The sequence below is a fragment of the Fusarium sambucinum genome, chromosome III (assembly GCF_050947815.1).
Source record: "Fusarium sambucinum isolate potato_lamoka chromosome III, whole genome shotgun sequence".
Taxonomy (NCBI): Eukaryota; Fungi; Ascomycota; class Sordariomycetes; order Hypocreales; family Nectriaceae; genus Fusarium; species Fusarium sambucinum.
Window position 1 is genome coordinate 4,523,721 of NC_139292.1, and position 13,304 is coordinate 4,537,024.

The 13,304-nt window shown below is 48.5% G+C and overlaps 4 protein-coding genes across 4 annotated transcripts; 1 reads left to right on the forward strand and 3 right to left on the reverse strand.

Moving 5' to 3' along the window:
• Positions 1-1,698: 1,698 nt before the first annotated feature.
• Positions 1,699-3,360, forward strand: FSST1_011693 (alpha,alpha-trehalose-phosphate synthase (UDP-forming) TPS1; the record flags this gene model as incomplete). Its single annotated transcript, XM_083234848.1, has 2 exons — positions 1,699-2,008; positions 2,066-3,360. 2 exons carry the CDS (start codon positions 1,699-1,701, stop codon positions 3,358-3,360), a joined length of 1,605 nt encoding a protein of 534 aa, XP_083081389.1.
• A 538-nt stretch (positions 3,361-3,898) lies between these two features.
• Positions 3,899-6,508, reverse strand: FSST1_011694 (VID27 cytoplasmic protein-domain-containing protein; the record flags this gene model as incomplete). Its single annotated transcript, XM_083234849.1, has 2 exons — positions 3,899-6,318; positions 6,490-6,508. The coding sequence occupies 2 exons, from the start codon at positions 6,506-6,508 to the stop codon at positions 3,899-3,901; spliced, it is 2,439 nt and encodes an 812-aa protein (XP_083081390.1).
• An 887-nt stretch (positions 6,509-7,395) lies between these two features.
• FSST1_011695 (Prenylcysteine lyase-domain-containing protein) lies at positions 7,396-9,159 on the reverse strand (the record flags this gene model as incomplete). Its single annotated transcript, XM_083234851.1, has 4 exons — positions 7,396-8,313; positions 8,362-8,457; positions 8,506-9,026; positions 9,141-9,159. 4 exons carry the CDS (start codon positions 9,157-9,159, stop codon positions 7,396-7,398), a joined length of 1,554 nt encoding a protein of 517 aa, XP_083081391.1.
• Positions 9,160-9,819: 660 nt separating this feature from the next.
• Positions 9,820-12,866, reverse strand: FSST1_011696 (frequency clock protein; the record flags this gene model as incomplete). The annotated part of the gene is made up of 2 exons (XM_083234852.1): positions 9,820-12,503; positions 12,563-12,866. The coding sequence occupies 2 exons, from the start codon at positions 12,864-12,866 to the stop codon at positions 9,820-9,822; spliced, it is 2,988 nt and encodes a 995-aa protein (XP_083081392.1).
• Between the last annotated feature and the right edge of the window lie 438 nt (positions 12,867-13,304).

A 13,304-nucleotide genomic window follows, 5' to 3' on the forward strand; every position in this document is an offset into this window, starting at 1 on the left:
GGTAGAGATGAGGACGGATTCAAGCCCGAGCTCTTCCTAGTTTCGCAATTCTCGGGCTTTCTTTATTTCTATTTTAGAGGCGGCAGATATCTAGGACATTCTGGTCCGCCCAACAAACCTGAGCAAGGTACGAACATGGTTGTGATCTTATCGTTAATTGGCTTATTAGCTTTCCATGATAGAAAGTCCACTTTGCTGATTGGAAGACGGCAAGGTACCTGTCTGCTCACCTAGTACAAATTGGGCTTTGTGACTCTCAACCAATACATACAACACTGAGGAAGCCTGTTCTGCATGCGTCACTATTGGATCAGATGTTTGAGATCAAGCTTTGAATCAGTCGTGTGGAGACTAGCTCTTTCTTGACCGGTTTTTACTATGTAACATTTGTCCATCGTCTTCGGCTTTAGACTATACCTTAAGAATAGACAACATGATCGAATGCCTGTGATGTCCGTATAGTGGCCGATGAATCGATCCCGTCTCCGGACACACCTCCGGACTGTATCCCGAAACAATTGTAGGAGCTGCAGTAGGCGCCAATAGTTGAACGCATAGAAGTGGAGAGAAGTTGTCGCATTATCCTTTTAATCTCTTATTGATGAACATGTACCACCTCATGGCCAAGTGACAGGCAGCTGATGATGTTTGTGTTGTGTGATGTTGTTCTGATAATGATCCGTGGTATTGTAAATGCCTCCCCCCTCCACTCTTCAGGTTAAAGAAAACGGCCCGGATAAACGTCAACCAGGGAGCGGAAGGTATCGGATTGCGGGATAATACTGTTTTGAGTTGGGCCAAAAGATAACCAGCAACTTCGTTGTTAAGAAATCAACCCAAATCGGATGCGTATCAGGAAAGAAGAAACGAGGCAAACAATGTGTCGATTCATTTAGTTGTAAAGCTATTAGTGTTCTAGATAGTAGTAGCTAGTGCATTTTACCTACTAAACTACCTTACTATAATCTCCTGAAACTATCAACGGCTTTTCATAACTGACAGGCACAAGCTGGCAAGCATAGAGATCTTTCTTTGGCCAGGTACACGACTGGTCTAGGTTGGGCTGGTTGCAGACACCAAATGCCAGAAAGAATGCCCCTCACTTGCTGTTTTTTCTCTTTTTTTCCTTATCCCCTCAGCCCCATCCTTGTGACAGAGGTACTTGCCTGCTTCTTTCTGTCCAGCTTCTGGCTTCTTCCGTCCTATTGCTTCTTATAAGACCTCACTGACCTCCTCTTCTCGTTTTGCCTCCTTCTTTTTCACCCAAATCCGCCATATTGCTTTCTTGTGAAGCCACTTCACTTTGAGTAAATCGCCAAATTAATCTGACTGATAAGCATCAACCTTGTTCTTCAAGTACTTGATAGTGTCCGCTTACCACGCTCTTCTCCAATTAATCGACTGACCTCACGCGCAATAGCGTCATCGTTCCGCTACTCAACAACCCAAAGCTCCTTGCGCTAAATCTAACCCCACTGTCTACTGGGGATCTACGCCTCTCGGCGTTGCGCCAGCTGCCAGGTCAATTCCCTGCCCCTCCACAGACCATCGCATCGAATCGACCATCGAACAAGAGCCGCGACGAGACAAGACCGATCACACTAAACCTGATCCTTTTCTCATTCTTTTACTTTCTGTCTCTTTGATCTTTTCACCTTCGAAATTCATCTTCAAGACCCTTCGTCAAGCACAGTCAGAATGCCAGAGACCGTTGGAGAGAATGGCAACGCCGCCCCAGGCCGTCTGTTACTGCTTTCCAATCGTTTGCCCATCACCATTAAGCGATCTGAAGATGGGAGTTATTCATTCTCCATGTCCTCTGGTGGTCTGGTTACTGGACTAAGCGGTCTCAGTAAAACCACTAGCTTTCAGTGGTATGGTTGGCCTGGTCTCGAGGTCCCCGACAACGAAGTAGATGGTATGAAACAACGACTAAAAGACGAGTACGGCGCACATCCTGTTTTTATCGACGATGAGCTTGCAGACAGACACTACAACGGTTTCTCAAGTAAGAACCACAGGCTCCTTGCCACTTAGCCATGCCTTTCTAACGAAATATCTCCAGACTCGATCCTCTGGCCTCTATTCCATTACCACCCTGGTGAGATCACTTTCGACGAATCCGCATGGGCTGCATACCAGGAGGTCAACCGCCTCTTCGCCAAAACTGTTATCAAAGATGTTCAGGACGGTGACCTTATTTGGGTCCATGACTACCATCTGATGCTGCTTCCTCAGATGCTTCGTGAGGAAATTGGTGAATCAAAGAAGAACGTCAAGATTGGTTTCTTTCTTCACACACCATTCCCCAGCAGTGAAATCTACCGAATCTTGCCTGTACGAGAGGCACTCCTCACTGGTCTCTTAGACTGCGATCTCATCGGCTTCCACACATACGACTACGCTCGTCACTTCCTTAGTAGTTGTTCTCGCATCCTCGAGTGCCCCACGACACCAAACGGCGTTGACTGGAACGGCCGTTTTGTGACCGTCGGTGCGTTCCCTATCGGAATTGATCCCGATAACTTCGTCGAAGGCCTGAAGAAACCAAAAGTGCAGGAGCGAATCGCTGCTCTCAGCCGCAAGTTTGAGGGCGTCAAGCTTGTTGTCGGTGTCGATCGATTAGATTATATCAAGGGTGTTCCTCAGAAGCTCCACGCTCTTGAAGTATTCCTCACCGAGCACCCGGAATGGATTGGTAAGATCGTCTTGGTTCAGGTCGCCGTACCTTCACGACAAGACGTCGAGGAGTACCAGAATCTTCGTGCTGTTGTCAACGAACTGGTTGGCCGCATCAACGGAAAGTTCGGTACCATCGAGTTCATGCCTATCCACTTCCTTCACCAATCTGTCAACTTCGATGAGCTCACTGCACTATATGCTGTTTCCGACGTCTGTCTTGTTTCATCTACCCGTGATGGCATGAACCTGGTTTCTTATGAGTATATCGCAACACAACAAAAGAACCACGGTGTTATGATTCTCAGTGAATTCACGGGCGCTGCTCAGTCTCTTAATGGCAGTTTGATTGTCAACCCCTGGAACACAGAGGAGCTTGCCAACGCCCTACATGACGCTGTCACAATGAGCCCTGAACAACGCGAGGCCAACTACAAGAAACTCGAGCGTTATGTCTTCAAGTATACAAGTGCTTGGTGGGGTGCTAGCTTCGTTGCTGAGATGACCCGCCTTAGTGCTGAAGGTTCTCAACCCAAGACTCTTCGCAATGTCTCGGGAGCAGTGATTGGCTTGGAGCAGAAGGCACAGCAAATTGTTACTGGACTCGAGAAGAAGGTGGATGAACTGTTGCCAGGTTACAAGAAGAATGAAACCGAGACGAGTGAAGAGCCTTCTCAATAAAAGTCGTTAAACGGGGCATGGGTATGAAAGAAAGAGTTAACGTGTTTGGGTTTAAGCGGTCATGATTTGGGATTCCCTTTAAGTCTATTCTTTTTTTCATAAAAATCCAAGCGGCTTTGTCGCTTTCCAATTCACGGTCGACTATGTTATTGGCTCACTAGTGCACCTCTAGAATCGTCTGTTATTGACTCCTTGCCCGACGTGAATAATGTGTTGGCCCTAAATAACGCTACGATTCTCTAACGTCAGTATGCTGGTCCGTAATGCTCATGCAGCCTGTTAGTATTTGTTTCAGTATATGATCCTGAGAGCAGTCCGAAGAACATAAACTGAATTGTTTGCGGTGCTCAAGCATCGGCAGCTGGTATCTAAAATAAAGAATCATGAAGGTTCAAACCACTTCATGTCTTACAAATCCCAAAAATTCCACAAAACTCCTTTGATCAGATCTCCCGACTAAGTCATGTCACCACACAGGAATCCCCCCTTAATCTGAAATGCTGACCGCGTGTGGACTCGTAACATCCTATAAATCCACTCAATAGGGGGCATTGACGATGTCATCTTTGCCTAACTTGTATCTACCGCTCTCATGGTTCCCAATGCGCCCCGAACCCCTGTGCGAGCCACCAAGTCGGATATTGCCAACAATGCTTTCACGGGTTGGCTTCTTGAAGCTCTGCTTCGCCACCATGTTGACCTCATTAGGCAGTGCGACAATGACGTTCTTGTCTGAGCCAAATTTAAAGTCGTCAGCCTTGACCTCTTCCTCATAGCGCTTGATCTTGTACGATGCCTTCATGCCTCGAAGGATGCGCTTCAAGTTCCATTCGATAATGTACGGGCCTGTGGCAGTGATAATACTTGTTTCTTCGGCGCCCTCTCCAGTGTTGAACTTGGCAGGCGTGAAGTCAACAGGCTTGCCAGTTTCGTGGTAGAATTGAGCAACATGCTCGGGAGTCAATGCAAGACGTCGAGGATGAGGCTTGTCAGTGGCCGCGAATGCCTTCTCAAATCCAAGCTTGCCTTCATTCTTGCCAGACTTTTGCTGAGCATCAACAAGGAGGATGTAGTTCTTGGTAGTTCCCAAAATCCAACGACCATCAGCAGAGACATCGATGCCAGAGATGGGATCACCCAGAGCAGGAAGTTGGGTCTTGGCTCGAATACCAAGACGATCAAACAGTCTGATATCTCCTTTGTTGCTGGCGACAGCGATGTAGCCCTTCTCGGTGGTCGCAAGAGCTGAGAAGTCGTTCTTGGAAGCGTATTGCTTCATATCGGCATCTACGAGTTTGTTTCCAGACAGTCGAGGATCAACGCGGTACAATGCGTTGTTTGAAACACCCAGGAAGGTCTGTTCAGACGTCATTTGCGCAAACTTGTTCTCAGGCGCAAATGTGACAACGGGAATATCATCGTGCACATGCCATTCGTCAACAACCTTCCCGTATTCTAGATCCATGCGGTAAAGCTTGTTCGGATCTATTTCGTTTTGCAAAATAAGGTCGCGATCCTCGCTATGCAGCATAACCTTCTTGGGATTCATCAATTTACCCGATGGAGTGGTGACCTTGGAAATGTTGGTGGAGAATTCTAGGTGATTATTAGGCGTGTGCTTGAATACACCAATCTTGGATCCGCGGACAACAAAAGAGCGATCGTGCTTGTAGCCGACTGCCAGCTGGGAATTGACCTCGCCATCGGCATTCTTGGGAAAGCTGCTGTCGTTTTCCTCATCGCTGTCGTATTCTTCGTCTCGGGCACGATCATCTTCTTCCTCTTCTTCCTCTTCCTCTTCTTCCTCCTCCTCCTCGGTCTCGGGGGCGTCTTCCATCGTTAAATCACCAAAGGCATCGAGAACGTATTCACGTTCCTTGTCTTGCATTTTTTGCCACTTGGTCTCATTGAGCCTTTCCCAAATGGCTTGCATGATTGCTTCTTGGAACTTTTCAAGGGTAGGCTGATCCTTGAACCGGAGTAGCCAAGATCGTGCGGTCCCATCGTTGCTGAAGTGGTTGAAGACGAAGGAGAGGTATTCAAAATCGAATACGGGGTTGAAGTCTGCGACGACAGGAGTACCCAGGTAAGCTTTATCACCGGACTCGATCTGAAGCCAGTACTCCCATTTTCCAATCTCTGAGACCTGGGCAATGATAGAGTCGTCGACAAGGGCGAAATGTCCAGGCTGAGGGTCAAATACATGAAGCTCTGCCGTGACAGCAGCATAGATCTCTATGGCTTCAGGTGGGTTGTTGGCATCGGGCCCAGTCAAGACTTGTGGCTCAATCTCCTGCTCGGGGACAACTTCCGGAACAACCTCCGGGGCACGCTTCACAGCAGAGTTGGCGGCGTTCTTGGACAACATGTCGTCGACAGACTCGATAGATCGAGCGAGTGTAGGACTATGAAGTGGGCTCGCAGGTGGGATAGGATCTTCCTCTTCAAACTCAAATTGCTGTAGGTCGGCCTCTGTAGCAGTGGAGTTGGGCTTGCGGTACTTGCGTTCGTACTGGCACTCTTGAGCGACTCTCACAAACTGCTGTACTTGCGCTGATGTGACAGAGGAGTCGCAAACAAACTGAAACAGATCGCCAGTATCGCCGCTGAGATCCTTCCAGGCAAGAACCTTGTCGCCAGTTTCTCGGATCTCAAAACGGAACGACAAAGCTTCGTCTAGAAGGAAGGTCTTTTCGTCCTTCTCGGATGCAAGAGCGTCGATTTCTGCGTCTTCGCCTTCCTCCTCAGCAAGGAGTTCTGCCTCGCCTTCTTCAAAAACACGCTGTACAACAAGCTGGTATTGGAATTCTTGGTTGGTGCGACGGATTCGGATGGCGGAATCTCTGAAGATGAGTTCGGAGTAACCCTTGGGCGATAGAGGTCGAACGAGGTAGAGTTGGCCTTGAGGCAGCTCGATCAGGGTTTCTTGTGCGCTTGAACCGAAGATGAGCTTGCCGACTGGAAGAAAAAGGAAAAGATTAGTCGTGATATAATTTGACTGAGATGATGCAATGAATCGGAAAGTAAAAATATGAAACACCAAGCAGTCGGGCGATCCTGTACTTTATGCTGAAAGTGCAGTTGTTGGTTATAGACAAAAGGTAGGGATGATGCGGGGCAGTCACTTACTTCCTCGTAGGGCGAACATGCTGATCCTGGCTTCTGAAGGCAGAAGAAAGAAAAAGGGAAAAAGGTGGGCGTAGGTGCGTGATGCGTGGGTGGTCGTTGGCTCGTAATCAGAAGGTACGGCGCTGATGCGATTTCCCTAACTTCAGAAATGAAGAGGGAGAAAAGAAGAAATGGAAAGACGACGATACTATCGCCGCACGATGAACTAATAAAAAGCTGTGACGTGACGATAAGACACAGGGCAGAAGCGGGTAGGATCAGGCAGGGAGGCAGGCAGGGTCGCTCCTTCCCGTTCGCTACTGGCTCTTTCTTTTAGTCTTCTGCTTGTCTTGTGACAGCACGAAGGGAAAGTGCAGTTGTGACAGCACCTAACGTCAGATTTGACTAGGCCAACAGTTTGGGACAAGAGCAAGCTAGAGCGTCTGTGAAGGTAACAAGCTGCGTCATAACAAGGAAGCAAGTACAGTTGAGAGAGACTGTTCACGCCAGGCTGATTTTTTTTGTTCTCTTTGTGTACTTTGTTCTTAACCTTGGTTGGAGGGGTGAAGGAGGGGTCCTTTTTGCCACAGTTGACATGCGCCACAGAAAACAGGGTGTCAAGAATACTAGATCGGTTTGCACGGAAATCCACCGCTCCCTATGTCTATGTTTTCTTTCATGCGAATCAAAGAGGCTAATGTAGTATTGTTTCAGATGTGGGGATTGCTTCATTTTCGTTGTCAGTTCAACAAGATTTAGACACATCAAACAAAATGGTTTCTCAAAAGAAGCTATCATGCAATTCCCTTGTCATATCTCACATATGGTTTTCTATAATGAACGACTCTGAGGCTACAGTAGACACGCTCAAATGATGGTAAAAAACAAGAAATAAAGTAGGGAACCATAGATAGTTACTCGTTGCCGTCAGAGCTCACCTTCAGCCTGCACTTTGATGCCTTCCGCGTCTTTTCCCGATGGCCCTTTCTCATTAGCCACAACAAAGGTTTCATCTGGGTGAGAGATCCCAGCAAAATGGTCAACAGCCAGTCGAGCCACATTCCTACCCATGAAAGCACTGGTCTCCATACAGGATATGAAGCTTTCAATGCCGGAAGTGTAATAGACACCATTACCAATAATAGGGTCCTCAAATGTAACACGAGGTAGCTCGATGGGATAAGCGTAAAACCAGTGAGGATAATACCACGAGATGTGCTCGTTCTGTTCCTTACCGGAGACAACCGGTTCAGGAACCTCGGTCCCCAAAATACGGGTAAGGAACTCCGCGGTGACGGCTTTGGGCGAGAAGATCTTATAGACGCGCTCCTTCTGTCCAGTTTTGGGGTTGGTGATGTATTTCAAGGTGCTGATTGAGTAAAAACCGGTACGGCCAACACCATCGGCCCCTTGTCCTGCTTCCTCGCCCTCAGCCAAGGTCGTGTAGACCGTGGCGGGTGCCTTGCTACCGGGCTTCAAGCCAAAGAACTCGGGGTTCAGCTCTAAAGGCGATGCAAATAGTGTAACGTGAAGTTTGGTGTATGGAATCTCGTCGATTGCACGATCCAGAACACCCTCTCCCGCCTTGATGTTACTGAACTGCCAGGGGTTGGCGATAATAACATTATCAAACTCCACGCCATAATATTCGGTAGTGTCGTCCTTTGAGTGGGCATCTCTAGTTGCGATAATGTATTTTGATGGCTGTGTCTTTGTCTTGGACTTTTCGATAGAGGCCACGGTCACGTTGCGATATACAGCGGCTCCGCTGTCCAATATCATCTCGTCAAAGATACGCCAATTACCTGTTTCGACAGACATGGCATTATCCGTGGCCAATGAAACCTATTTCATTTAGTTTTGGAGCTGGTGAATAAGAACGTCTCTACGAACCAGGGTCTCCAATCCATGGATGTAAGCCAGGTTGGAGGCATAGTTGACTCGCGTGGCAACCTGCAAGATCTCACGGGCGAAACGAGGATCGATGTTCTACACTATTAGCCATTTGGAATTTGTAATCGAGGATAACACACTTACAGCGTTTTTCAAGACCTGCTCTCCTGTAAGACTTGTAAACCGGTTCAAGCCCAACTGCTCTGCTCTTTGCGACAACGACTTGAAAGGAAAGTATGGGTCTTCATAGAGCTTGAGGAACTCTCCGATCATACTATCTACAAGCTTTTTAACTCTATATGGTGAGAGACCATATCTCCAAAACATCTTGGCGAGATCCCACCCTCCCCAGGACCCCTCAGTGGTCTGGAAGACGAAGTCAACACCATCCCATATGGCTGTCAGGTCGTCCTTTTCTAGCCGGTGAGGCTGGCTCAATGGGAGCTGGAATTGCCTGCTTGAATTGACGAGGATGTGATTGGCGCCAACGAAGATTGATGCGCCCAGCTCAATAGGTAGAGAAGGGTCGTTATAGGCAGGGACCGTCAGTGAACGACCACCTACACGGTCCGTCTTTTCAAAAACGGTAATGTTGATAGCAATATTCTCTTCTAGAGCGTATTTTCGTAAGTGGAATGCCGCTGATGACCCAGCAGCGCCAGCTCCTATATCAAAAGGTTAGTATATGTCAATTCTCATGAACAGAGCTGACCCTTAACGCCTTGGGAAGCATGTCAAGGGTGTTGGTCTAGAGCCTGTCCTGTCGTGAATCAATGTACGGACCAATAATAGCAACATTGTTTACAGTCTCAGCTTCACATGGAATACACAGAAGTGATCCAATGAGAGTCAATACAAGAGTCGTTGAAAAATACATCCTATTTCGTGATGATGAGATTGATACGTCGCGTATCACGTCAGTTCGGACTGAACAAGTGTCTGCTCACGTGACACGACAACAGTGTCATATGCGTGTTCTTAGGAAGTTCACCACATCAAACGTTCATTACGCCCCAAAGTTTACTTAAAGTTAAACTAACAAGGCCAATCCACCCTGCACTCACCTTCGTAATGTTTCCGGCACGTATAGTATGATGGTGAATGGCGAAGTAGGCAGCACAAATAGTGAACGAAGATAGTGTGGAAACTGTAAATTTGGTATCTTGACAACCTGGAGGCCACAAATATGTCATCTCCATACCAAGGCCTACGCTATATTGCAACCTTTCATCTCATAAAAAAGACTACCCAGGGAATCATGACCCTTCCTCTCTAAACGCCAAGCTAAATGCGACTTACGCAACCTTCCCTTGAAAACAGAGATTCAAATTTGTTCCCTGACCGTATAGAAATATGCGAAGAACCCCGATTTTTTCATCCCGTATTAAACATAGACCCCAAGTAAATCGTAAAATGCAGAATGATAATATGTTACAAACATATTGGATAAACGTAGAATCAGGGACTCTCGTTACTGCTACTGTAACCACTCTCCGCCGCGCCCGCAGTAGCGACGGAACTATCATCACGGGATAGCGCCGGATTTCCACTGTTACTCTTGCTTGCACCCCGAGCAGTACCGGCAGCCGCGGCAGCACTACTGGTACGGCGGGCAGCTTGTCGAGGACGGTTTGGCAGCACCTTTGGATCTCGGCTGGTTGCATAGATGTTCTGATTAGGCGAGTCATCGGGTTCGTCACCCTCTTCGTCACCACTGCTGAGATCAACGCCATCAGGGTAACCATCCGACTGATGCTGTAATGTTCGCTGTCCCATGAGGTCCCTCAGCGACGAAGATGTATCGAAATCATCCGAGATATCGTCGTCTTCGTCGTCGTCTACGGTAGACTCGCTGGGACTAAACGGTGGGAAGAAAATCGCAGGAGGTGGTAACGAGACTGGTGTCAGTCGCTTAATGCGACCTGACATATATTCAATCTCAACAGGGAAGGGACCCGTAGGCGGCCAAGATTTTAGACCGCCTGAGATTGGAGGCGAGGTTGACATGGTTGCCAAGCGACGGACGACGGCATCCGTGGCTTCACCAATCCTTCCACTAGCCACCTGGACTGAGGACAGTTCATCTTGTTTCGATCTTTTCGTGGAGACAACTACCATGAAATGATCCTCAGGCAGGACCCCGCCTAGCCCGCAAGGCTCAAGGGGGTAATGCTGCATAAATTGGGGTTTATTGCTCCAAGTGAAGTCCAAATCAACCTCACTTGCATCATCGGTATCATCTGTAAGGCTTGGCGGGTCCTCACTGTCGATATCCATAGCTGTAGTGGGTTGGGTCGAGAGAATTCCGCGGTCGGTCAATGGTCGGTAGTTGAGAAACGATCCAGAGTCTGTTCGTCGGAGAGGCGATGGTGGAACCTTGAAAGTATCCTTATCCGTTTGGGTTTGGCCAGCAGCTCGCATTTGTATGGTGGGTGACATATCACCAGGGTCCCCAGACAAGTCTGTACAGAACGGAGCACCACTGTAGTAGATGATGGCGCCATCATGACGGCGCTTCCTGCGGCTGGACGCACCGGAACCACTAAATCCCCATTTCGATTCGCCAACATTACTTTCCTCAGGAGGGCCAAACGAGGAGACAGTCTCATCGAGCGAAGTCTGGCCGCCTGAAGAATCCTGTTGCGCAAACAAAGGCTTGTAGTGAAAGCTTTCAGAAGGGGCACACAGCTGTGGGTCGTACTTAAGGCCGTTCTTGCTGGAACTTCCTGACTGAAACTCGTCGCCTGTAGAGCGACCTGTCTTTTGACGTTTGCGCTTACTCTCGGACCCGCCTTCCGTATCATCTGTTGATGGGCTCTTCTGAGAGTTGTATCCGGAACTGTCGCTGCTAAACCTTGTTCCCTCTGTTCCACCACGCCATCGAATTTTTCGGCCATCGGGTGATAACTGGAATTTGGTGCTCATACCAGTCACAGCAGAGCGAACAAAATCAGAGGTGACGTTGATCATATGGAGCTGAGCCAAATTGCACAGCAAGTTCAGGTAGACCCATCCCTCAGCATCGGGGTGAACATCGTGGTTATGCTGTTCAGCTAGCAATTCCGGTGGCACTAAGCCAAGATGACGGATATAATCCATGTTCTCAGCCGGCACTTGGGCACGGTCTGGGTCTAAATCACGGGGTCGTGTGGGCCGTTGTTCCGGCAAGGTTGTCATTGGAGGGGAAGGGTTTGTGCCAGAACCCGTGCTGTTGGCGTTACCGCCAGACTCAGTGTTATCCCCATTCGAGTTCGACGCAGAGCCATTCTCAGCAGATCGACTCTTTTTACCAGAGTGACCGGGTTGCTGTTCGGTAGATAGGATTCGGGCCTCTCTTGTAGGCTCTTTGCCGCTTGTTTGCAGTGTCGGAGGTTCGTGGATAGAGGAGTTTGAGGTGTTAGAAACATTTGGTTGTGTGTCCGCAACAACAGGCGCTAGAGCAGCAGATCCACCACTAGGCGGTACGGGTTGCTTTTTTACCACGTGTCGTCCGCCGATCTTGCCTGTGAATAACTGTTCTAGTCGACGAACAACAAGCTTCTTTCTGTCCTTCTCGGTCATGATCATGTGTCGCGGATATAAACCCTCGGGAATATCCCGAAGATAACTCTCGACTGCCTCTGACGACTTTGCTTGCGAGCCCATGCTGGGACGGCTCAAAGAAGTTCCTGACGACTTGGCACCAGTGGACATAGAAGCATACGCTGAGTCGGCTGGGCGAAAGTTGGATCCTGATGATGAAGATGCATGCTTGGACCCAGAACCGGAGTACATATTATCGCGGTTTGCATGGCGGGACTTCTTCTTATTCTGTGATGACGATGTGTCAAGAGATCCATCAAGACTTGCTGCAAAATCTCGGAGTGTGGCCTCGAGTTCCCTCTTCTTCTTCTTTGGCAGTCCATGGCACTTGATCTCGAAAAGTTTCTCCTTTCGAAGCATATCGGGACCTGTGTTCTTGTAACGTTTGAGTTCCTCCCGGAGCTTCTGGATTTCTACCGTGAGGTCATCGATAACACTTCGGTAATCATCTGCACTGCTGCTGTGTGCTGTTGTAAGTTTAGGGGGTGCGAGTTGATGATTGTAGTAGGGTTTGTCTTCGTTTGAGGAGTCGGATTCTTTTTGGAAGAAAGGGGGGTCGACTGTCCACCAAGTTAATGTGCTGCTCGTTCTCTTTCTATTTTTTTATATGATCACTTACCTTCCATAACATTGCTGTCGAATGTGGCAGTTGGGTTCTGGTTCGATTGATCAAACCATGTGTTAGGGTCGCTTTGGCCGGTCTCATTGCTGTCGCCCGTTGAATCACGCCGAGGCGATGTTGTCGTCGTCTTGACAGCGGGCCCTGAGCCCTGGCTGGCCTTGAGTGATGCATCACGTGCTAACCGGTGATGGCGAAGAGTGACCGAGTTGGCTGGGGATGTTCGTCGGGGGAGCGGGTGGCCAGTCTTGGAACAAGACGGCGGCGGTTGCGTTCCTTGAGATGTTTCTTGATTAAGTGGCATTGTCTTTCATATACTTCGGGTTTGAAGTATTGATGATTGACAATTTAGCATTTCCCGAAATGAGAGGCAGTTGGCATATCGTAGATGACGGCCGTCGAGTGTGTTCTGGTGTAAACGCCAGTGTCTGACGATCCTTGACGTAGGGCCTGGAAGCACCTTATAGCGAGCTAAGAGCCTGGACCTCAGGGGACTTATTAGCACAATTCGTTCATTAACAAAGCTCAACAATGATGCCGGGTATGAGTAACGAAGGTTCTCCCAAATGGATGAGAAGAGCTTCTATTGGCTGTTGGGCGACAAGCGATCGATCGATCGATGCTTCATCGCCAAATGACGAAAGATGATGGCAGGCCAGTTACACAGTCTCAAAGGGGAACAATACCGGGTGTTCTTGGGACACTCACCTTTGCTGAAATTCGCGCCAAAGCAATTAAGACC